The following is a 24,695-nucleotide window of genomic DNA, read 5'->3' on the forward strand; positions in this document are numbered from 1 at the left end:
AAGAAAAAAAGAAAAAAAAAATATCATTTCTTTTTAACGATAGAATTTGTACGAATTGTTATATCTAATTGGAAAAAGTGCTTCCCTTCTCATTGACACACTTTTCTCTGTGGCAAACTAACACGGACCTTGTCGAACGAAGTCGAAGGTCTCGAGATTAGGACAAATAAGTGTGCTTTTAGAGAGGGAGAGAGAAAGAGAGAGAGAGAGAGAGAAAGAGAGAGAGAGAAAGAGAGAGAGAGAGAGAGAAAGAGAGAGAGAGAAAGAGAGAGAGAGAGAGAGAGAGAATCATTCGCTGACAGAAATAGTATTGTTTCTTTACTTTAACTCAATTTAAAGCAATTAACATTTCTGTATTATAGTTTTAAACTTTTGAGTTTAGTCGAAAGAAAATATTTAACGATATTCTTTCTTATCTAGTTTCATTATAATACTTATAAAAACACCATAGACGAAATACTTAACTTATCAATGTTATAATACATGTTAATTGCTTACTAGATATATTTACAAGTTAATAATGATCGTAAAATCTATCCTATTTATCTATTTTTATTAAAAATTATTATACGTATGTGTATCTATCGTCTTGAAAAAATTAGAAATTTTTATTATTATTATTATTATTATTTTATTTTGTTTGTTTATTTTTTTTTTTTTATTTCTTTTTTTTTTTGATAGATCTATTTAGAAATGAGAATCAATAATTTTGTTTTACCGGACGATAATATAATTTTCTCATTTATCTTTTAGACAAGAATAGATGTTTATAACACCATAGTTGATTAGTCAACGATAAAATCATTCGTTTATTTTTCGAACGTTTATAAAACACATTCTTAAGAGACGACAATTGTATTGAATACCTCAACATAATTATATTCCCGTCGTATCTTATCAGCGACGTTTCACAAAGATAAAACTGACCTCTCTGCTACGTTACCATGTATTACAATAATTATTATATTATTATTATTATTATTATAGTTATTGATTATAATTATAAATGTAGTTATAATTACAGTTGTAACTATTATTATAATAACAATAGTAATAATCTCTCTTTCTCTCTCTCTCTCTCTCTCTCTCTTTCTCACTGTCTCTCTTTTTCTTTCTCTCAAATTTCACATTCGCCAACTAAGCAATTTGAAACTGTTACGAATATTTCTTCGTGTTATTTAAATTAATCAAACTTTCATAGATTGTTTCTATTTAACATCTGTTCAGGTAATTTTACCTGTGTATTTAATATTATACGATATGCATTGGTAAAACAATGTTGTATTGAATTTTTCTTTTTTTTTTTTTTAATGGAATTAGAGCGTAGGATTTTAGTAAGAAAGAAAGGAAGAAAAGAAAGGATTACAATCAACGCAATTTTTAATTAGATCATTTTTTCTTTTTAGTGGAATGATCGATGAGTTCGATAAGAAAAGCAGAAGAAAAAGAAGAAGAAGAAGCAACAGAAAAAAGCTAATCTTTTCCAAACGTAAACGTGAACGTGAAAGAAACGTGATAGTCGAATAAATGTGTAACGTGTTCCACTGTAACGAAGAAGGGGCATTTCCCTGAGATAAGAGAGACAAAAGAGAAAGATAAATGGAATCCTGTATGTATTGCCGGTAAAATATAAAACGTAATATGTATATAAACCTGCGCAGCAGGATTGAATAATATAAGATAGGATTCGCGAATAAATGGAAAGAACGAAATCGAATGAGAGAATATATGTACAAACGTACTAAGTTAAGCGTCTGGACTCTGCTCTCTCGCAGCTGCGAGACAAGAGAGTGCTCATGGAAGTTGCACGAAATGAGTCAACGCTTCCTCCCTCTTCTCTCTCTCTCTCTCTTTCTCTTTATTTCTTGTTCCTTTTTTTTCTTTTTTTTTTCTTTTTTTCTCTCCTTTTTTTTTCCTCTCTCTCTTTTTTTCATGGCGCGAAAACAGCACGTGCGTTACAGCTCGCTGCTCGCTGCGGCTCGTTAAAACGATGGATAGACAATACGCGGAGCCGTTGTTGATATCATGTGCGTGCGATTTCTTTATTAATGCACACGATTCTTATTGGTCAGTTCCATGTATCTATATATGTATGCATGTACGTACGTGTGTAATGTGTACACGTGTACACGTGTATAAATGCAACGAGAAAGGGAGAGAGAGAGTGAGAGAGAGAGTGAGAGAGAGATGAAATTAAATGAAATCTTTATGTTCTTTTTTCTTCCTTTTTTTTTTTTTTTTTTCTTTAATTTCTTTTTCTTCTACTCTTCATATTCTTTCCTTCTAATAATTTATTTTATATCGTTACGTTAGATTTTTATTTTATACGCATGAGAGAACGTTAGGTTTTTTTTTCTTTTTTTTTGTTAATAATAATATACACACATATATATATTGTAAAATAGATCCTTATCGTATGGTAATAATTTAATATTTTACTTATATATGTTTCAGATACAGCATGTAAGTAAATAGGTACATGGAATAGATAGATCATCGGATCGGATCGGATCGTCTATTAAATCAATCTATTACTCTTTATTTCTATCTTCGTTCGATGTTTCTTTCACGACGATAAAATCTAACGACGAAGACTATGCCGACTACAAATACGACTCGTAGTAAGTAAATAGCTTAGTTACATATATTTCGACAGGATAATTTAGAAACATTCTGATAAGTGGAAGTATTTAAGTATGAGGAAAACTATTGGTATACTTTTTTTTCCTTCTTCTTCTTCTTCTTCTTCCTCTTCCTCTTTTTTTTTGCTTTGTTTTCTGTTTTTTTTTTCTGTTTTTTTTTTCTCAAGGCTTATTAACAATTTGAATAGATAATAACAATGGTATTATATATATATATATATATATATATATATATATATATATATCGGCGTTTAAGAATTATCGTGTTTATGATTGGGAAAAAAAAAAAGAAAAAAAAGGAAGAAAGAAGAAGAAGAAAAAAAATATAATTAACTTTTATCTTTGTTCGATTATTATTGATCTTATCGAAATCAAATCAAATGGAAAGTGTTATTATCGTAATGTTTTGTTTCTATTACCATTAGTAAATAGAAAAAAGAAAAAGTAGGATTAAGAAAATGACTTTTTTCTCTTTTTAATCGCGTCTCTGTGTACATGAGCACGTGCGCATGCGTTCTTTGTTTTTCACAATGCCACATACACATATGTATGTATATATATATTTTTTCTATGAGTGAAATAGATCATAGCTTTTCTTTTTTTCTTCTATTTTTTTTCTTCTCTTAGATAAAATAACTCTATAAAATGTTTAAATATATATCTACAAGTAAATCTAATTTTAAATAAGGAAAAGTTAAGGACAAACAAAGACATTGTCGGATTAGAAGTCTGAGAGTGTATGATTCTTTAGAAAAAGATTTTCTTTAAGAATGCACACTAGAGATCTTAACTCATTAACATTCTTATTATTGTGAAATTTCTTTCATTACTTATTTACAAAGGTAACAATTTCTACATGATTTTATCTCTATATCTACATATATGCATATACATATGCCTGCGTGAATGAATGCACGAATTATTATGATCAATCTTTATCAAATTGTTGATTCACATTCGATTGATTTGTTTTTACATAAAGCTACGATATATTTAAGTAGAAATTGATTTATATTGATTTTAATGTATCGTTTTAAAATATTATCACAAATTTCTTGTACAATTTAACACCATTGTTTTTCAATGTACATATATATATATATACACACACACACACACATATATACATATAAACACATATATACCAAGGCAAATAAATGTTATCCTGACGATACGCGTGCCAACCAAAACAAGATCTTCGTACGTAGTGGGCGTAGACAAGAGGCGCCTGCATGGAATTATAAATTTTAGCTGTCGCGTCGCTTAGTTCTGTTATTTTGACCCGTCGTCGCAGGTAAAGAAGCGAAGATAAGGGAATAAGCTTGGTAGGTAGCCAGAGCCGTCCCTTTGTGTATCTCTCTCTTTCTTTTTATTTATTTCTTTTTTTTTTCTCTTATATTTTCTCTTCCTCTCATATACGTATATTCGTTTAGACCAACCGAAGCCCATTGTATGCAAAGAGCTTTCCGGCAATAATTTAATACATTTAACGACAAAGAGAATTCTAGCACTCTTTTCCTTTTCTTTTCTTTACTCTCGTCATCCCTTCTTCCCTCCCTGCTTCTCTCCCTCTCAACCCTTCTTCTACTTTTTCGTTCTAACTACCCTAAACACGTTTCAAACGAAGATGAATGGTCTAAGGCCCGTTATAATGTGATTTCTCGTTTAACGAAGAAATATATTTCTTGTATATTTTTTTTTTTTTGACAATCTTCTTCTATCGTAGCTCTTATTGTTGAAAGAGTACGTGTTATGTGTGTAAGAGGGAGAGAGAGAGAGAGAGAGAGAGTTATACAACAAAGAAGAAATTTCAGTCGTCTAGAGTGTCACTAATTACTCATTACGTTATCGGAAGATGAGTAAGATTTTTAATGAGTGCAGGAAAGTGTTTCACTGAACGCGGATTGCACTATGGCGTGAAGAGGAATATCAAAATATAAACCGCATGAGATAAGGCACGATTGGACGAGTAATATAAATATGTATATCTTTTTTTCCTTTTTTTTTCCTTTTTCTATTCCTTTTCTTTTTCTTTCTTTCTTTCTAAATTTGACTTCCTATCGTTATCTCTTTGCACAGGCCAAGATTAATCGTAAATTAAAATGGAACTGAAATTCGCATTAGATGCGACCGATTTGTTAAATTAATTCTATTTCTTGATATATTCGAAATATATTAATAATAATTATTTATTTAATAAAATTATTCAATAGGTACGCTATATATATATATATATATATATATATATATATATACCGTATATATATTATATATATATATATATATATATATATATATATATATTTTATTAATTAATATATTTCGATCAGGTTCCATTTTGGAACAGGACTTGGTTACAATATTCCACATAATAATTCATATCACTTATATATATATATATATATATATATAATATATATATATTTATATATATTATTAATTTATTATTATTATTAAATATATATTAATTATATATATTGTGTTGGCAACTAAATCATTGCGGGGTTGGCAACTAAATGATTGCGTATATGGTCACCGCAACGACTTAGTTGCCAAAACAATATGGCGTTGGCAACTAAGTGATTGCGGGGTTGGCAACTAAGTGATTGCGTGATTGGCAACTAAGTGATTGCGGGGTTGGCAACTAAATGATTGCGGGGTTGGCAACTAAGTGATTGCGGATTTGGTCACCGCAATGACTTAGTTGCCAACGGGATAGTGTCTTGGCAACTAAGTGATTGCGGATATGGTCCCCTGATCGTGGACCGGAAAGTAATGTCGTTTTTAAGAAACGACACTACTTTCCGGTCCCCCTGATCATGGACCGGAAAGTAATGTCGTTTTTAAGAAACGACACTACTTTCCGGTCCCCCTGATCATGGACCGGAAAGTAATGTCGTTTTTAAGAAACGACACTACTTTCCGGTCCCCCTGATCATGGACCGGAAAGTAATGTCGTTTTTAAGAAACGACACTACTTTCCGGTCCCCCTGATCATGGACCGGAAAGTAATGTCGTTTTTAAGAAACGACACTACTTTCCGGTCCCCCTGATCTTGCACCGGAAAGTAATGTCGTTTTTAAGAAACGACACTACTTTCCGGTCCCCCTGATCATGGACCGGAAAGTAATGTCGTTTTTAAGAAACGACACTACTTTCCGGTCCCCCTGATCATGGACCGGAAAGTAATGTCGTTTTTAAGAAACGACACTACTTTCCGGTCCCCCTGATCTTGCACCGGAAAGTAATGTCGTTTTTAAGAAACGACACTACTTTCCGGTCCCCCTGATCATAGACCGGAAAGTAATGTCGTTTCTTTAAAGCGACATTACTTTCCGGTCCACCTAATATATATATATATATGAACGTATATAATATTATAATAATCTTACTATTGGGTTGGCAACTAAGTCGTTGCGGTGACCATATCCGCAATCACTTAGTTGCCAAGACAATATCCCGTTGGCAACTAAGTCGTTGCGGTGACCATATCCGCAATCACTTAGTTGCCAAGACAATATCCCGTTGGCAACTAAGTCGTTGCGGTGACCATATCCGCAATCACTTAGTTGCCAACGCCATATTGTTTTGGCAACTAAGTCGTTGCGGTGACCATATACGCAATCACTTAGTTGCCAACGTCATATTGTTTTGGCAACTAAATGATTGCGGATTTTGTCGATACTTTTCGCAATCACTTTTTCAAAATCTATTTTTTTTCTTTTAATATTTCGATAAAATAATTTATATTTAATCTTAGTTGTTTTAATCAGAAATACTTATCGATCGATTTCTTTTTAATTATCGACTGTTGTATCAATTATCGACTGTTCCTCTGAATTACCTACTGTTTGTGTTAATTATCGATTAGTTTGCGAGGTTTAGGTGTAGATGGCGTTAGCTGTTTATTACCGATCTAGAATTCATACGTGTCGGTAAGAAAGGTGTACTTAATGAATAACACAGCATTTAAAAGACAATTTATTGTTAAATTAAAAGTTATAGTTTTAATTAATATTAACAGTAATTAAGAATTTCTTCCTAGAACTTGGTTCATGGCAGACATCTCTTTATAGGCCATAGGTTTTAACATTAATCCAGGTACAGGTGGATTCAATTCCAAATCTCTCAGCTCGTTTACTTTGATCTTCAAGTCGCTTCTCAATTTATTCACTTCTATGTCGCATTGTTTTTGATCTGTAATAATGAAATTAAAACTAAAATTATAATTTGTTCAATCGAACGACAATATTGAAAACAAAATGCGCGTACCCTTTAAAAGCAATTCTTCTGCAGTTTTACTTGACATTTTTAATAACATAGGACCTATAGTCATCCAAGTTTTTTCACAGTTTGCCTTTTGCAATGCTCTCATGCCAACCCTGTCGTCATTTCTTCTTTTATCAAGTGCAATTATTTCTTGTCTGTCAGTTAGAATTTCACCAGCTTTTGCTTCGACTTGTTCCAAATGTTGTAATAATTCTTGTTGTTCCTTCATGTTTCACAATTGTATTCACTGATTACAAGTAATAAATTATTTTTTGATTTGTTCGGAACACTTTTGTTAATAATAAACTTAGTAATAGAAAATCATTCAAAAACATTCCTCTTTTTATAGGTTATAAAATTTTTGTTAGGTTAAAATTCGATAGAAAATATTTATTTGTTCGTAAATTTGAGTAGAGGTATTTATGGAAACTGTATAACTCAATTATGAGAAATTCACGTGTTCAAATTATCAAGAATAAAATTATTTCATAACTATAATTACCAACGATATATTTATTTCTAAAACATGAGAAAGTTTAATAAGAGAAAGCGTACCTAACTGTGATATTTCCCATGCACACTAGCTATTGAGGATAGAATAATTGTTTAGTCCCTCATAAATGTAAGGAAGGATCATCGATGAAATGAGAAAAGGAAAGTTATTATGAATGTGGTACGCAAGATATTGTGCGCAGTATGATTAAATATGAGACTTTAATTATATAATAAATATATATATATATATACACACACACACAAATAATATGTTTTAACCATATATGTAATTACATGTATGATTTTAGCCAGCTAATTTTATAGCATATTTGTAGAGAGAGAATTTTTTATTTAGAGAATTTATTTTATAGAGAGAATTTTCGCGCATGCGTATAACCAAAAAAGTTTTTCATAAGAGAGAGAGAAAGAGAAAAAAGTGTGTACGATATCGTTTGTTTTTTTATGGCGCGATCGATTCGCTACCTGGTGGACATTAACAACAATCCATATGCAATATTATCTGTCGGTATGATCTACTTTTTCTGCACTGTTTTACCGACCGATGATTTGACACGAAGACGATGCACTTTAGACGAATAAGTGCATCTCGTTGCAACAGAGACCTACTACTGGATCATATTTAATCGTATAACAAACGTGTGAGAGGCATCGACCGATGTTCTTCCCACGTATTTGACAATGAGTGCAGTTGATAACTACAATTCGTTTATGATATTAATATAATCATAAAAGATTTATATTTCATATATATATATATATAATTTAACTATATTTATATTTAAATTTAAAAATACTTAATATTATTTTTCTCGAAGATATATTCCATGAACTCGTCGATTTATTATATTAAATATAAATTAACGTTATCTTTTATAATTGATAATATTAATTCAAATAGACAATGAATATCGAAATTAATGATCTTCCTGGCTACGTGACTGTGCCGTCGTAACCGTAGTTTTACAAATATTTACGAGTTGCAGCTGGAGATAAATTAACGTAAACGTAGTCACGCAATTCGTGACGTTTCCGAGGACGTTTACTCTTATGAAATTCTTGGCTTAATACGTCATCGAATAATTAACGTTTACGTCCCATTAACTTTTGACCTCTTTTCAAAGTCTAACATCAGAGAGATTATAATTTCTTCGATTCAACTTATACATATTCTTTTTCATTCTGGTTTTATCTTTAGAATTTATTAGAAGTACTTTTTATTTCGAAAAGAAAAAATAAAAGATTCAAATTAAAAAAAAAAAGAAGAAAAAAGAAAAAATAGAAAGAAAAGTGAATTTGTCGATTGAAGACAATTCATTGAATTTTCTTTCCTTTTGTTTTCTGTTTTCTTTTTTTTTTTTCTTTGTTTTATTTTTTCCTTACGTTAGAAAATATTATTAATTAATCCGAGAGAAACACATCATTGGAACACATTCGGTAACCGTTTGAAGTTTAATCTCTAATGGAACGGCCGTCGCAATTAGACCGGACTTATATTTTTCTATCGTACTCTCTTTATCCTCTAACGTGAACACTCGTATGCAATGTTTGAACGTGCATTCTTAGCCACGTGACACGGCACGCGTCGGTCGTTATACTATCGCCAATGGCAATTGTTTCCCCTAAAACTTATTGGCCAGCACCGGGCAAGCCGCGAACGTTCTTACGTACATACATAAATGCATGCATACACGCATACATACATACATACATACATACATACATACATACATACATACATACATACATACATACATACATACATACATACATACATACATACATACATACATACATACATACATACATACATACATACATACATACATACATACGTCTATCATTGTTTTCTTTTTTTCATTATTTTTTTTTTTCTTTACCTCGTTATTTCGAATTTTTTTTTACTCCCTCTCCCTTGCCCCTTTCATTTTTTTATTCATCCGATTTATTTATTTTCATTCATTGTTACGCGGAATTTCCATCGTAAATAAATTCACGATCTTTGTTATTAGTTCGTTTTATTTACGTTCGATCGTGTGTTCGTTCGCTTGATCTTTGTAAAAAGAAAAAGAGAAAATGAGAAGAAGAAAAAAAAAGAAAAATAACGAGATACGTCAATAATATCTAAAAATAAATATCTAATCGGAGATTAACATTATTCACGAATGGATTTATTAAATCATTTTTAGGAACTTCATTGCACGCTTTCTGACGATCCTTCTATTTAACATTTGGGCACGTGCGTGAAGCTCATTGGGATTTAAATTAAATCCGTTTTAAGATCGAAATTAAAGTGAGAGGGAGGGAGAGAGAGAGAGAAACAGGAAAGAGAGTAAAGGATTTGAATGATTTTCTTTATAAATGTGACATCATCGATTCGATCGATCGATCGATCAAAACGAATATATAAATTTTCGTATAGATCAGCGATAAGTTGCTTATACAAATGCTACGTTTCTTCGTCTTCGGAGCAATGAACTTACGCGTTAATTCGAGAAGGAGGAAGAAAGAAAGAGAGAGAGAGAGAGAGAGAGAGAGAAAAGAGAAACATAAGGAAAGAAAAAATAAAAAAAAAAAAAGAATAACAAAGATCGAAAGAGAGAATTGACGTCAGTAAAATTATAATACGTCGAGATATCACAACATAAACTTGTTAGGTTCATTGGCGAGACAAATAACTGGTCATTTGGTATCGTCAAATTTGACAATGTTATCATTGTCTATAGTTTTATCTGTTATTCCGGGGAAATCATGAAATGACCTTCGTTAACATGAAACTATCGAATAGAATGATATTTCATTTTCTTTATTTTTCTTTTTTTGTTGTTTCTTTTTTCTTTTCTTTTCTTTTCTTTTTCCTCGGAAGTCGGATTAAATTTACTTATTAGTCATTTTCTACGAAATAACTCAAGATCTCTTTTTTTTTTTTTTTTTTTTTTTTCTTTATTATTTTAACATAACAACATGATTTTTCGTATAAATATAATTTATTTTCGGAATATAATCGTAATTGAGGAAAGCTGGCACGTGTTTTAAAGTAATGTATGGGATAAAAGGAAAAAAAGAAAAAGAAGAGATTGCAAGAAACACAAAAGACTTTTTATCGATCGCTCGAATGAAAAATATCGAATACAAAGTTTCATTCGTTTCTTTGGAAAAAAAAAGAAAAACAAAAAAAAAAATACTCGATATTTTCATTAATATCATTTTCCTCGGAATATTATTCTAATGATAAGACAAATGAAAATGATAAATATTTAATATAATGATATTAATGTTTTTATATTGATATCATTTTCCTTAGAAGAATACGAAATTAATTCGCGTTTAGATTGTTTAATGTGAAATTAATTTTTTTTTTTTACATGTATATACGATTTGTTTCGATAATCTAAATATATATGTATATATATATATATATCTTTTTTTTTTTTTCTTTTTTTTTTTATTAAATCGATCGAATATCCTTCAACGATTTAAAATGTTTCCTTTTTCTCTTTCTTCCTTATTTTCTAACTTTTTCCTTTTTTCTTCTTCTTCTTCTTTTCTTTTTTTCTTTTCTTCATCTTTCAATCGATTTAACAAGACGATAACGAAAAAAAAAATATTAGCTCGTATAAAAGTCTCGAAGGAGACTTAAAATAAAACGAACGTCGTATTTATTTCAAGAAACGCATATATCGTTGATTAAAATTAGTTGATTCATGTAAATTATCAAAAAATTTCTGACGACATTATTGGCCAATATTACGAATAACTCTTCGAACGACGAGTTTAACTGACGTAAGCGAGAGGAAGGGGAGGAAAGGAAAAAAAATCGAAGAGATAAACATCGAAAAATATGATTAAAAAAAAAAGAGAGAGAGAGAGAGAGAGAGAGAGAGAAAATAAACAAAAAGAGCAAAAGAAAAAAGAAAAAACAAAAAAAAGAAGAAACAAACAAAAGAGAAAACGTCGAGAAGTGCAGATAGAAAAGAGAAGAGAGATTGCAAATACAAAAAAGAGAGGCTTTAGCAGTGAACGAAATAGGGCACTTGTGATTTCAATTTCATAGAAGGATCTTTTATCTCTCTCTCTTTATCTCTCTCTCTTTCTCTCTCCCTCTCTCTCTATCTTTCTCTCTAACTCTATCTCCCTCTAATTTTTTTCTTCCTTCCTTCCTTCCTTCCTTTCTTTCTTTCTTTCTTTCTTTCATTTTTCTTTTTATAATTTTTTTTCTTCTTTTTTTTTTTTTTTCTTTTCCCTAGTCTTTCTCTCGTCCATGCTCGAATGTTATGACAATTATGAGTTTTTCCGTGAACGCATCGAGCCGGCACGTGGCTGAGTAGCTCAACGTCGTACGTCGAGGGGCACGAATGGCGCGTGCCCTCGCGTGAGAACAATCTCGCTCACACGCGTCACACGTATATACACGCCACACACGTATTGTTGAAAGTACTATTGGCGAACGGGAACGCTGAACATTATCGTCCTTTCATCTTTCTTGCATTTGTAATTAACTTGGTGAAAAGAAAAAAAAAAAAGAGAAAAAGAAAACAAAGGAAACAAGAAATAAAAAAAGAAAAAAATTAAAAAAGAAAAAAAGAAAGGAAGGAAGGAGGGAAGAAAGGGGAAAAGAAAAATTGTATTATTATTATTATTATTATTATTATTATTATTATTATTTTTATTATTATTATTTTCATCCATTTATTCTTCTCGTTTCATTATTTTAAATAAAATTCATGAATGCGTGAATGTATATATATATATATAATAATAATAATAATAATAATTTATACATCCTTGAATATATTCATTTTGTTTAATGCGCAATTTTTCATTTGTTATATTGATCGAAAACATACTTTAAGTATATACTTATATAACTTGAATTTATGATAATGATATGATAATTATATATTTAATTAATTTGAGACCAGATTTAAAATATGAAAGATACATAATGATATTCTGCAACTATCGGATCATATAATAATAATAATAATAATGTAAATTTCTCGTCTTTAACGATTATTAAATCGAGAGAAGATACACGTGTTAATGTTCTCGTATCGTATAAAGAAAAAAGGGCATCGAAATGGTACTCTCAAAAATGTAAAGCCAAAGATTTCTCTCTCTCTCTCTCTCTCTCTCTCTCTCTCTCTCTCTCTGGAAATATTATAGAGGATTTGTGATCATAACTGACCGCAGAGACGTAAGATCGACGCGTGTCTACGTACGTGATGCACGTGCACGAGAGAACTAGGAGAGAGAGTCTATTCTCGATCTAAGGATCGATCATTTAATTACGTTAAAGTGTTACGAAGATGTTTCATTGACACTGTACATTTTCTTATTCTTTCTCTCCGATGATCTACGAATAACGAGAGACACCACGATAACATATTTCGAGATAACAAAATAACATATTTTGAGAATATTTCGATGTTTTTTTACGGAAGAAAAAGAGATCGATCATCATCCGTTGAACCGTAAAAATAAATAAATAAAAAAAAAAGAAAACAGAAAAAGAAAAAAAGAAAAAAATAAAAACATAAAAGAGCATACTGTCTAATCGATAGGATCGAAAATACAAATATCATATGCACAAGGACGAGAAATCAATCGAGTGGAATCTACGATCAATTAACTTGTCGTATGTCCCTGATTTAGATACGTAGTAGGTATACTCTATTGACAATTCATCATCAATCATCGAGCCATTAATCCAATTCGATTTTCTTCTCTCTCTATCTCTTTCTCTCTCTCTAGTCTTTCGTACCCAATGGACCAAATATTATTGGATCGATCGTTGCATTATTTTTTCATCCTTTTATCAATGAATGTATTCCAACAATCAAGTTACAATATATAAATGAATATGAACAGACATACATATATATATATATATATATATATATATATATATATATATATATATATAAGATAATTTGTCGTTGATTAAAAGAAGATGGAAAAGAAGAAAAGAAAAAAAAGGTGTCTTGTCACGAGAAGATCCAGTCAAAATCAGTGGATGTGCACGAGAAGATATCCAAGATGATTGGTCGTGTGCGTGTCAGTATAACATTTGATGCCTCGTAAAATTTCTCTCGTAAAAGTAACAAAGGGTGAGGGTAAACAGGAGAGAGAGAGAGAAAATGACAGAGAGAGAGAGAGAGGGAGAGAGAGGAAGGGAGAGAGAGAGAGAGAGGGAGCTCATAACGTGTGATAAGGTCGGGGCCGACCGAGGTAATAAATAGGAGAGGGTAGTACGTAGGAGCGGCATTTCGTCTCGCGACGGCGTACAGTTCGCATCGATCGTAGCTTTCGTTGAGAATATCAGAGATTCGTGACAGATTCGAATTGCGCATTCTCATTCTATCTTGTCTCTTAAGAAAACAGGATATAAAAGAAGAATAAGAAGAAGTTAAAGAAGAAGAAGAAGAAGAAGAGGAAAAGAAGAAAAAAAGTGGATGAAAAAGGATCATAACATTTGATAATTGACTAATACTATTTTGGTGACGTCAAAGAAAATCCTCATTAAAAAGACATCATTCAAATAAAGAAATATCCTATAAAAGAAGAATAAATAGAAGAAGAAAGAGAAAAAGGATTAGAAGGAGAAGAAGAAAGGAAAATATTAGAGTGATCATGTTGAAGAAATTATTGAGCAAATCTGGACGTAGAATTTTACGGGTAAGAAATATATATTAAATTATTTTTATAAAAGGGATAAAAGAAAAATGTTAACTTTAACTACGTGAAATAAGTTTAAAGTCAGAAAAGAAAAAAGGAAAGAGAAAAAATGGTAGATGGGACGTTTTGGTATATCTATGTGTATGTGCGTATGTATGTATGTATGTATGTATGTGTGTATGTATGTGTGTATGTATGTATATGTTGAGTTCGGTGCTCGACGACCTAATTTTCCAGCGTGACATCGTCGAGTGACCCGGGCATTGGCTTGCTCCTAGTTTTTGACCGTTCGATTCCATTTCGTGTTCTATTTTTTTTCCATCCGTTTAATAATTTTAATAACAATTTCATTAGAGAAAAAGTAAACGTGTAGGTGGTTTCGCGCGCGCGCGCAAAAATGAGAAAAATATAGAAAGAAAGAAACTTGATTATTTGTCCATAATGAAGATTCGAAACGTGTTGTTGTAACGTTATACATCAAAAGATAAGAATACTATCGTGTAACTTAATCTATTAGCTTGCGCGTTTTACGTCAGAGTTGCGTGTGTGCTCGTGCATGAGAGAGAAAGAGACAGAGTGAGAGAGAGAGAGAGAAGGAGAAAGAAGGAGTAAAAAGGGTGGGTGGAGGGGTGGTGGGAATGAGAGTGTGGGAGGGAGGAGAAGGAGTTGCTTGACATTTTCAAGAAAGAAAAACACATCGTTGCTTTTCATCGTAGGCGATCAAGAAGCTGTCAACGAGGAGTCGGAAGTTGAAAAGGTCGCAGCAGTCCAATTGTGGTGGTGGTTGGCAATCGACCCTCGGACCGGATCTAGATGCCGTGTCCCTTTCGTTGTCCCTACCGTCCCTGGACGCGAAAAGTATCGACACCTACATGACCTACGTCATTGAGAACATCGATGATTGTGATTCTAAATGTTGTCACTGTTGTGACGAATACGAAGAGAATCAAAGGAATGAGAACATTGAAAATGAAATGACGATCTAACGTTTACTTCGATAGATCATTCTTTTGTAATATTTATTTCTCTCTCTCTTTCTCTCTCTCTCTCTCTGTCTCTCTCTCACTCTTTCTCTCTTTCTGTCTCTCTTTCTCTATCACAATCTCTATCTCTTATATTTATTATTTATTCCACGTTCCTAATAAACTAGCAATAAAGAGATTATCGGGATTAGAGAGGGACAGAGAGAGAGGGAGATAGAGAGAGAGAGGGAGATAGAGAGATAGAGAAATAGGAAGAAAAAGAGAAGAAAGTTTAAAAGATAAATGATGAATGAAAGACCAAAGAAATAGATTTTATTTATAATCAAGCATTACTGTTCGGTCTTCCGAAAGAATATTTATGAAAGAAATCTCAGTAAATTCATCAGATTTATTATTTTGATCTCGTTTAGCCTAATTCCATATCTCGTATATGTATGTATATACGTATGTATGCAATTCCTAGCACGAACTGTTAGAATAGCTTTGTATCAATTTTTGTTTTTTTCTTTTCACCGCCTCTGCCCCTCCCTTCCTCCTATCACGCTCCTTTTTTCGTTTTATTTCGTTTCATCCGTTTTTTTTCTTCTTTTATTTTTTTTTTCCTCGCAACGAAAGAAAGACGATTTCTATCGCGTTGCTATTATTTAAAGGTATTCATATCGTGCAGCAATACCTAATATAGTACAAACGCATATCGGATATGCCTATGTGCAAGAAACTAGAATAGAATGGAATAGAATAGAATAGTAATGTAGTAATGTAGTTTATAAGTTGGCCGATTCGATTCACATCCAAGGTAATTTCACATAAAATTTCTTATTGCGATAAATATGTTCGTCGATAAATATTGATACGATCGATGGATTAGAACGAGTTGATTGTAATTTAAGAAAAAAAAAAAAAAGAAAAAAAGAGAGGATAGTATAAAGTTTGTGTTAAAAAGGTTTCTCTAAAACTTAAGAAACGTGTCTCTTATTGTCCATCCAAAATTCACAAGAAAAGAATATATATATATTTATTCTTCCTACAATTACATTATTGTAAATAAATAAATAAAGGAAGGAAAGAAAGAAAGAAAGGAAGAAAGAAAGAAAAAAAGAAAAAAGAAAAGATAAAAAAGATCGATTATAAAAATGTCTCTTAGATAAAAAAAAATTTCTATGTCGAGTATAAAATTATTAAAGGATATAACACACACACACACACACACATTATATACATATATGTGTATGCGTTTGGAATGTGTGTATATATTTTGAGTGTATGAATGATACAAATGGATAGACGTCGATAAGGCTGTGACATTGTAAAAGATATGAACGTCATCAATAAAATGGTCGTATTGGAGTCAGAATTTTGCATAGTTGTAAATCGTATACCTCACTCCTAGCTATATTATGTATTGCCCCTCTCTTCTATGGATCTTGCAATATTTACGAAGTTTCATAGTCTCTTAGGTTAGTTATACTACCAAAGAGTGACTAAACAACTTTTTATTCGTTCGTATAACTTGCAAATATGTAGATATTCTTTTTTCTTCTCAATATTTCTTTTCTTTTATCTTTCTCTCATTTTTCTTTTTACCATTACCAAAATTTCTATCTTGCCAATTTTAATTTCTTTAAAATCGTTTATACACGACGATCCGTTTGGGATAAAATTTGTTAGAAATTTATTTTTTTATTTTTTTTTGTTTTTATCGTGAAATCACATTACACGACGAGTCAGCGTGTCAAATTATTTCTTTCTCGAGATTGATTTCTTTTTTCTTTTTTTAGAATTATTACACATCGATCCGGGACAGAATTTCTTTTTTCTTGTTTTCTTTTGTTTTCTTTTTTTTAACTGAGTCTTTTATCGTGACCCCTTTTTTTTTCCTTTTACACGAGTTAGCGTGTTAAATTATTTCTTTCTTCGAATTTTACCACTGTTATACGGAATCATTAAACATCGATCCAAGAGAAAATTTGTTGGAAATATTGTTTATCATGGGTGTACTTCTCTTTCTTATTCCTCATTTCTCATGCATTATTTAAACTATTTCTAAGAGATCTTTTCGACGACATTTTACAAAAGAAGAGAGAGAGAAAGAGAGAGAGAGAGAGAGAGAGAGAGAGAGAAATCCTGGCAATGGGTTCAACACGTGCACACTTTAGCAATTACTCTTAGTGGTTGCATGCAATCCTTTGAGGATAGAAATCTGTGGGAGGGTAACGAGCCTTCTTAAATTTGCAGGAAAAGAGAGAGAGAGAGAGAGAGAGAGAGAGAGAAAGAGAGAGAAAGTAAGAAAGAGAAAAAGCTTAACAGGAACAATAGGCACGTGTCCATGTCCGATATTATTCCTGATTCTCGAAAATTGCTTTCACGGGAGAAGAATCACCAGGGGTGCAATCGGTGGTAGCAATTATATTTTCCATTTTGCGAATCTCACAATCTTTAGCGTGCGAAGGTGAAACTAACGAGACGCAAAACTGGTTCAGGCATAATGCCTAAGGGAGGGTGTCAAGAGTTCTTCTGTTATTCGGCTCATACATAAATAGTAGGTGTGTGTACGTACTCTTTGGATTTCTTTTTTTTTTAGTTTTCTTTTTCTTGCTTTCTTTTTTTTTTTTGGTTGGTTGGTTGGCAAGCTGCGAATAGGAATGTTTGCATAAGAAAAGAGATTATAAGTCTGTAAACGTCAGTTACAAACAAATAAATTTACATTTAAGTAGTGTTAAGTTAAGTTAATGTTAAATATGACATAGAAAAAGGGTAGAAAGAAGAGTTGAATCCTTTTCTCTTTGGACCTTTTTCTTTTGCGTTTTCTTTATTAAAAATTCTTATTGCAAAAATATCATTGTCTTTAGCATGTATACAAATATCTGCAAGGTGTACAATGGCACGTAGTTAGTAAATGTTTCAATATAAGTTTCTTTGGAATACAATCTTCAAAAGATAAAAAGAAAACCCACACTTCGTAGAAATATATATGTGTATATATATATATATATATATATATATATATATATATATATCAATAATTAGGCTTAATAATATCCATTAATTGCAAATGTAAAAAGAAAACTCTATTAATAAAACTATGTACACTATACAAGATTTTAATTCTGTCAAATAAATATTATTATTGTTGTTATTATTATTATTTTTTTTTTTTAACTTTTAGGTACTTTTATATAATATAATATACTATATATATATACTATATATACTATATAATATACTATATATATATATATATGACTATCATCGTATCACTTGTCGGACGTATCTAATCCTAATAGTTTTTTTGGTCATATCAAATTCCTGAGATACGTTTCGAGAGATCGTTTTATACAAAATATACCACATCTATGACTTATGTACAATAATCTAAAAAAACAAGATATTATTATCTCGTTGGCTCTTTTGTAAATTGTCAAGATCGACAAAATTTTTTTTCTATTACAATCGATTGGATTAGTAATCGATCGAAATATATAAGAAAAAAGAGAATGATTTATTCGAAGATGAAAAAAAAAAGAAAAGAAAAAAAGAAAAAGGAGAGAAGAGAAAAAAAATAGGAAGAAACAAAAAAGAAAATTTTATAAATTAATATCGAACTATTTATATACTTTCTCCTAAATAATCGTATCCTCAATAAGCAAGTTCTGCTCCCCAAGGTCTGTAAGGTTTGCCTTGTTGTTGTGCATATTGTGTTGGATATTGGCTCCAACCTAAAGCACCACCACCAAGTAATGGTGGCATAGTACCAGGTCCTGGTGGCATACCAGTAGATACCGTGCTAGGAGATTCATAACTGCTGACTGTTGAGGTAGATGTAAGTGTTGTTGCTGAGGGTACACCTGGCCCAGGGACACCGGTTGAAGGTGGTGGTCCTGTTGTATGTTCCCTATGGAAACTTTGTAAATGAGAGAGAAGACGTAACCTTAATGGATCTCTCTCATCCAAACCTTCCATAGTGATTAAGTAACGACCAACTTCGGCGGCACATTCACCCCAACCAACTGCATGATAATCCATAGCTAATTTAGTACTGTCATAACCATCGGGCCCTGTAAAAAATAAAAATGAAGATGATCAAAGATTTATAATATATTATAAAAATGGAAAGGAAAATCATTCGCAAAGATTTTTATTATTATCATATTCTAAGAAGAGTAAAAGTTTTAGTGTCACGACATCACAATGCTTTCTTGCTAGAGAGTATATATTCAGAGAGAAAGAGAGAGAGAGAGAGAAAGTTGAAATGGACTAAAAGCCTTGGCTTTGCCAACCGGAGAGGTATTGTATCGTTGAGGTAGGGGGCAATGGGACAGGTAGCGTGGGAATCGTTTAGACCCCCATAAACCGGAGCCACATGCAAAGCTTACACACCAATTGGAAATACCCTGTCCCACGACATTATAAATCCTATGTCTATTAAAAGTTAGACAATTTTTATTATTAAAGGAATCTATGCTTTATGTATTTCTTTTATATATGTTCATATATTTTTTCGTTCTTTTATAATTAACCATTTTTAAATATATCATTGAAAAACATTATTTAAGTTATTTCTAATAGTCACTTTTTTTTTCTTTTTTTATGGATCACTTGTTCCTTGTCGTTGATATTTTCAATATTGTAGAGAAATACATAGAGAGAGAGAGAGAGAGAGAGAGAGAGAAAAAGAGAGAGACAGAGAGAGAAAGAAAGATTTACGATTGTGTGAGTTAGTATACTACTAGGTAGTTGGTTTCCCACAGAGTTCGACATCTGCCCCGGTCGCTGGCAACTCAGCGCCTTCTTCATGAGGGGTGCTAGTGCGAGGCCACCCTACACACATACACGAACACATTCTCCTTCTCTTGCTCTTTCTCTCTCTTTCTCTTTTTCTCTTTCTCTCTCTTTCTCTCGTACCGCCACCAATCGTGGGAACGCCATCGAGGAAGAGTCGTTGACTTCCTGTGCTTCCCACAGGATCTTCGAGTTAGATCCAGCACCTGCTGCTTTTAGGGATTCACAGGAGGATTTAGGATTAATATATCGGTTAGCAAAATCGCAAAACGTGCTCTAGCTTCAAATATTCTTCTAATCGTTCGATAAATCGAATATATGTATATAGATGTAAGAATGTAATAAAATATCGTGAAGAAGATGCTCATAAATCTTGTTTCTATTTTTTTTTTCTTTCTTTCTTCAACGACAAGATCGGTTCATCTTCAATAAATTTTGCCATAACGAGAGTCTTCTTTCTTTTTCTTTTTTCTTTCTTTTTTCACGTTCTTTCTTTATTTTATCTTTTATCTATTTCTCTTTCTTGGTTTTTTTTTTCTTTGTTATTTTTACTTTAAAATAGCCGTATTTCACGGTCGAACGATTCCTTCGCGAAATTTTTTTCACGTCGTCATTTTATCGACGTTACTATAAATATATTCCTCGTTGAATCCGCAGGATGTGTTACAGCCCCTCTTCTCTATACCTTTCTTTATCGAATTGCACTTTTCATAGAAACACTTTTATATATATTGTTCCCTGGTGCGCGTAACAAATTATTCTGCAGGCGTATCACAACAAACAGTTAATTAATAGTAACACACACGGAGTCGCGATACGATACCCTTTATTTTTATTGAATGCATTTTAACGAGGAAAATCTATAAGAACGACAGATGGCGATTCGGTTATGGAGTTACCGTTCTTGGAGCACGGTCAACAGGTGTCTTCCGGTCTAAAAAGAATCGGCAAATGACGGCTGTAAAAAGTAAGAGAGAGAGAGAGAGAGAGAGAGAGAGAGAGAGAGAGAGAGAGAGAGAGAAAAGAGAAAGAAAGAGAAAGACAAATACAGAGAAGGAAGTGATTGGATACGGGAGAAAATACGATTTACTTCGGTGCAGGTTGGAACTGCATCGGCCTTGACTTGGGAAGTAGCTTTAAATTGTTTCTGATCGATGATGTCCAATCAACCGTGTATACGCGAAAGGATGCGCTTGGTTAGCTATTAGATAAGCAGGGAAATAAGAATCTAGATCGAAATTAAATCAATCGATGAAAATTATCGATTTATCTTACGAACTATATAGATTATTTTTACGTCTACGATATCATCTAACGTGATCATGTTGCATCTTTGTTCGTTGCAACCTTTATTTTCTTCTTTTTCTTTTTTTTTCCTTCTCTCTCTCTCTCTCTCTCTCTCTCTCTCTCTTTTTCCTTCTCGTATAGGTAATACCGGCAAAGGATATGTGTGCAATCTCGAAGGGTTGAGATATATCAAAGGGGTGTGAGTAGGAAACGAGAGAGGAAAGAGAGGAAGAGAACTTGCTTTACCTCAGATAATGTTCCGTTATTTGAAATAACGGTTGGATATATTATTTACGATTTTGAACGCATTTTCTTAGGCTTAGATTTACCGTTAGAATTACCGTTTATATTAGATATATTTATGTATGTAGATGATTGAACGTGATTAACGTCAAATATTTTCGTAATCGTATTAGTTAATTATATTTATTAGAATCAATTAAGAAAGATGATTTTTTAAAAGTAATATTTCTTCCATGCTAAATGGACGCACACGTATATATACATATAAAAAACTTACCTTTATTTCTAAGAGTACGTAAATGTTCGACCGTGAGCTGAAGTATTTCAGCCTTCTCCAATTTTGCACTATGAGGGTCTCTAGCCGCTGCAGGCACCAATCTTCTCAGTTCTCCAAGGGATGCGTTTATTCTGTCACGGCGTTTCTTTTCGATCATCCCCCTTCTACGTTTACGCGATGCGTGCTGACAAGAATCACCTCCGGGTGAATTGCATCTGTAACAAGAAAGGCAAAAAGAAAAATGTAGACTCTGGTTGAATCTTTTGATGTCTGGCTCAGAATGAAATACAAATTTATAGTTCATCGATTTATCAATCCAACTTTCTCATAAATTTTATTATTTATTTCTATGTATATATATATATATATATATATATATATATATGTATGGAAAATAACGATCGAATATGCGCTCGTTTATTCTCTTTATAGCATATATCGATCGAACATTAATTTTCTCATGTCAAGGATAATCCTATTACATACTATTGGATGAAATAGATATTAGAATATTATTTATGTACTTACGGTTCCTTTCCGCTTTCTTCGGAAAAGACGTCATCGCAATCAGAGTCGCTCATAGCTCTTTTGAGATTCCTCGAATGATGATGAGCTTGATTCTGTTGTTGTTGTTGCTGTTGCTGCTGTTGCTGCTGTTGTTGTTGTTGTTGTTGCTGTTGTTGTTGTTGATTAGCATCTTGAGATCTCATCTCGTCAATTTTAAGATCAGAATATTCGTGATTGGTTCTGATCTCTGTCATGTCTGATCTCATCCCGGACATATCCTGATGCCTAACATCGGGATGTCTTATTTCTTGATGCCTAACTATATCTGATCTATGCATATCTTGATGTCTTTGTGCATCTTGATGTCTTTGCATCTCTTGATGCCTAAGGTCAGGTCTTTGCATTTCGTGAGTTCTGATATCGTTTATATTGGATGGCGGAGGATGACGAAGGTCAGGTGGTGGTGGACGCATATCATGATGATGACGCATGTCAGGATGCTGCGGTTGATAAGGAGGATGATGCGGCGGAGGTGGATAACCCCAATGATGACCGGATGGTAAATGCGTTGGTGCTACGGCACCAGAAGTAATGTCCGAGGACAACAAAGTACTGTTCTCGTCCGAACGTGCTACTACTACTCGCCACATTTTCTCACGAGAGTTTTTTCTTTTTTTTTTTATTAACTGTTTAAGTTATTTACGAAAGAGAGGAAGGAAGGAAGGAAGAAGAAGAAGAAAGTAATCGTTATTGGAAGTTTCAAAGATATCGGCAGTGCTCGTAAAATCGTAATGTCGATTTTTTAATGTTACGACGAAGTCTCTGTGATCCAGGATGATCGAACGATTTACTTTCGAAATTAGGTAGGTGTTATCTCATGTATAATATAGATCCCATAACGATGCTTTTGTTAGATGGACGAAGTGTCATATGAGTCGCATTGCGGTACCAAGCGAGCGAGAATGCTCGTTAAATAACCTTGAATAATAATCGTTGGTCCAATGAATCAAACGTAGACATTAAAATGATTTAGTTCTTCGATAGTTCTCCTTCGTAGAACACTTTACCTTGATTCACATTGATCGACATATTCGAGGATTAATATCGTTGATATCACTTTTCCTTTTGTTTTCTCTTCTTTTTTTTTTTTTTTTAGCAAAATTGAAAGAAATCAAAAAAAGAAGAAAAAGAAAAAAAAGAAAGAAACTCGTGAAGCCGAATAATGATTCAAAAAAAAAAAAAAAAAAAAGAAAAAAAATAAATAAAAAAAAATATATATATAACAACAACTTTGGATTGCACTTGTCGATCGGGTTCACACGTGGCACAGCTTCCTGAGGTCGCGTGTCAGGATTTGGATATGTTGAATTTGCTATCGCGAGGACTTCTTCGCGGATGCACTTATCCCCGTCGCTACGTAGGATATAGAAGGTGGGTGAACACACACTATTGCCGCGATAGCCGTGATCCTGTTGGCGTTATTGCAATTCCTGGTTACTGCTGTAGTTAGTGTCGTTGTTAGTGCTGTTACTGCTGCTGCTGTTGCTGCTGTTGCTGCTGCTGCTGCTGCTGCTGCTGCTGCTGCTGCTGCTGCTGCTGCTGCTGCTGCTGCTAGCTCCCGCACGCGTGTGCATCGGTCGCGTGGCGGCGGACGTATGTCGTGTGCGGGAGGACCCAGGGACGGCACACGAGCCGCGTGCCCTGTTTCAGACCCAGTGGTGGGGAGTATTCTCGTATATTTTTGGAGTGGGGAAGGGGCTATAGGTTCTTCTCTTTTCCTCCTATACGATTCTCAAAGGTGAAAGCTATGCTGGAACCCTATGGATCAAAGGCGAGAGTTAGGAGGGAAGAAAAAAGAGAGAGAGAGAGAAAGAGAAGAAGGGAGAAAAAAGGAGAGAGAGAGAGAGAGAGAGAGAGAGAGAGAGAGAGGGAGGGAGGGACTTTTACACGAACATGAGGGGAACGAGCTAAGAGATCAAGAGGGGCGATTTTCGTGGGAACGCCTGTGGCGCTTCCTCTATTCGCGGTGTCCCTAGTTTTCTTCCCCTCCCACTCCTCCCCTTTCTCATCAACCTCTTTTCTTTTCTCATTCAGGAAACATCTTTTCGTATCTATCTCTATCTTTATATTCTTTCATCGGATTGGATTGATTGTCCACGTTATTTGTTCTAATATGCAAATCGAGATCTATATCTTTTATCTCATAAAAATTCTTAATTGAAAATCTATCATCGAGATCTTTGATTGATAATTAATTTTCTTTCGGTTAATAATTATCATCATAATAATATCATTTTTTCTTAATATCATTGAATTTTAAATTATTTATATAAATTGTGCGTATTCAAATAGACGATAAAGAAATAAAATGGAATTAGTTAATCGAAGTAACATGGAAATATCGATAGCGAGATAAGTCGAGAATCACCGTCGTTTATCCCTCGTCGATCCCTCAAATTGATACGTGCGCCACCATGAAATCACTTGGATCGGCCACCCTCGATCACTCTCTCCCAC

General features: G+C 32.9%; 4 protein-coding genes across 14 annotated transcripts in view; 2 read left to right on the forward strand and 2 right to left on the reverse strand.

The window, feature by feature from the left end:
• The window catches only part of LOC118448033 (ribosome biogenesis protein BMS1 homolog), a 79,543-nt gene that overhangs the window by 45,206 nt on the left and 9,642 nt on the right, over positions 1-24,695 (forward strand). For 7 of the 10 annotated variants that reach the window (XM_085662652.1, XM_085662647.1, XM_085662650.1 and 4 more), the window contains 2 exons: positions 1,407-1,622; positions 2,455-2,621. The gene's annotated coding sequence lies outside the window, so the exon portion shown is untranslated. The remainder of the gene's footprint in view (positions 1-1,406; positions 1,623-2,454; positions 2,622-24,695) is intronic. The other 3 variants (XM_085662654.1, XM_085662648.1, XM_085662646.1) reach the window with 2 other exon arrangements.
• Positions 6,642-7,828, reverse strand: LOC118448044 (p53 and DNA damage-regulated protein 1-like). Of its 2 annotated transcripts, none has more exons than XM_035880768.2 (3): positions 7,701-7,828; positions 6,915-7,158; positions 6,642-6,839 (listed from the first exon to the last, which is right to left on the reverse strand). In XM_035880768.2, the coding sequence occupies exons 2-3, from the start codon at positions 7,138-7,140 to the stop codon at positions 6,670-6,672; spliced, it is 396 nt and encodes a 131-aa protein (XP_035736661.1). In that variant the 5' UTR covers positions 7,141-7,158; positions 7,701-7,828; the 3' UTR covers positions 6,642-6,669. The 2 variants fall into 2 exon arrangements, with proteins under 2 accessions (XP_035736661.1, XP_035736658.1); XM_035880765.2 differs by lacking the exon at positions 7,701-7,828 and adding an exon at positions 7,467-7,647 and having other exon boundaries at positions 6,645-6,839.
• LOC118448045 (uncharacterized) lies at positions 13,680-17,361 on the forward strand. Its single transcript, XM_035880770.2, has 2 exons — positions 13,680-14,102; positions 14,819-17,361. The coding sequence occupies exons 1-2, from the start codon at positions 14,058-14,060 to the stop codon at positions 15,086-15,088; spliced, it is 315 nt and encodes a 104-aa protein (XP_035736663.1). The 5' UTR covers positions 13,680-14,057; the 3' UTR covers positions 15,089-17,361.
• On the reverse strand, positions 18,343-23,313 carry Hey (Hairy/E(spl)-related with YRPW motif). The gene is made up of 3 exons (XM_035880755.2): positions 22,200-23,313; positions 21,672-21,886; positions 18,343-19,140 (listed from the first exon to the last, which is right to left on the reverse strand). Exons 1-3 carry the CDS (start codon positions 22,826-22,828, stop codon positions 18,722-18,724), a joined length of 1,263 nt encoding a protein of 420 aa, XP_035736648.1. The 5' UTR covers positions 22,829-23,313; the 3' UTR covers positions 18,343-18,721.

This window comes from Vespa mandarinia, chromosome 19, assembly GCF_050613455.1.
Source record: "Vespa mandarinia isolate Hongniang chromosome 19, ASM5061345v1, whole genome shotgun sequence".
Taxonomy (NCBI): Eukaryota; Metazoa; Arthropoda; class Insecta; order Hymenoptera; family Vespidae; genus Vespa; species Vespa mandarinia.

Coding starts and splice junctions, on each gene's coding strand:
- LOC118448044 (XM_035880768.2), bottom strand. CDS start 7,140: ATGAAGGAACAACAAGAATTATTACAACATTTGGAACAAGTCGAAGCA. Junction 6,840..6,914: donor AGAAGAATTGCTTTTAAAGG/GTACGCGCATTT, acceptor TCATTATTACAG/ATCAAAAACAATGCGACATA.
- LOC118448045 (XM_035880770.2), top strand. CDS start 14,058: ATGTTGAAGAAATTATTGAGCAAATCTGGACGTAGAATTTTACGG. Junction 14,103..14,818: donor CTGGACGTAGAATTTTACGG/GTAAGAAATATA, acceptor TTTTCATCGTAG/GCGATCAAGAAGCTGTCAAC.
- Hey (XM_035880755.2), bottom strand. CDS start 22,828: ATGTGGCGAGTAGTAGTAGCACGTTCGGACGAGAACAGTACTTTGTTG. Junction 21,887..22,199: donor GAAGAAAGCGGAAAGGAACC/GTAAGTACATAA, acceptor TTCTTGTTACAG/ATGCAATTCACCCGGAGGTG. Junction 19,141..21,671: donor ACGTACTCTTAGAAATAAAG/GTAAGTTTTTTA, acceptor TATTTTTTACAG/GGCCCGATGGTTATGACAGT.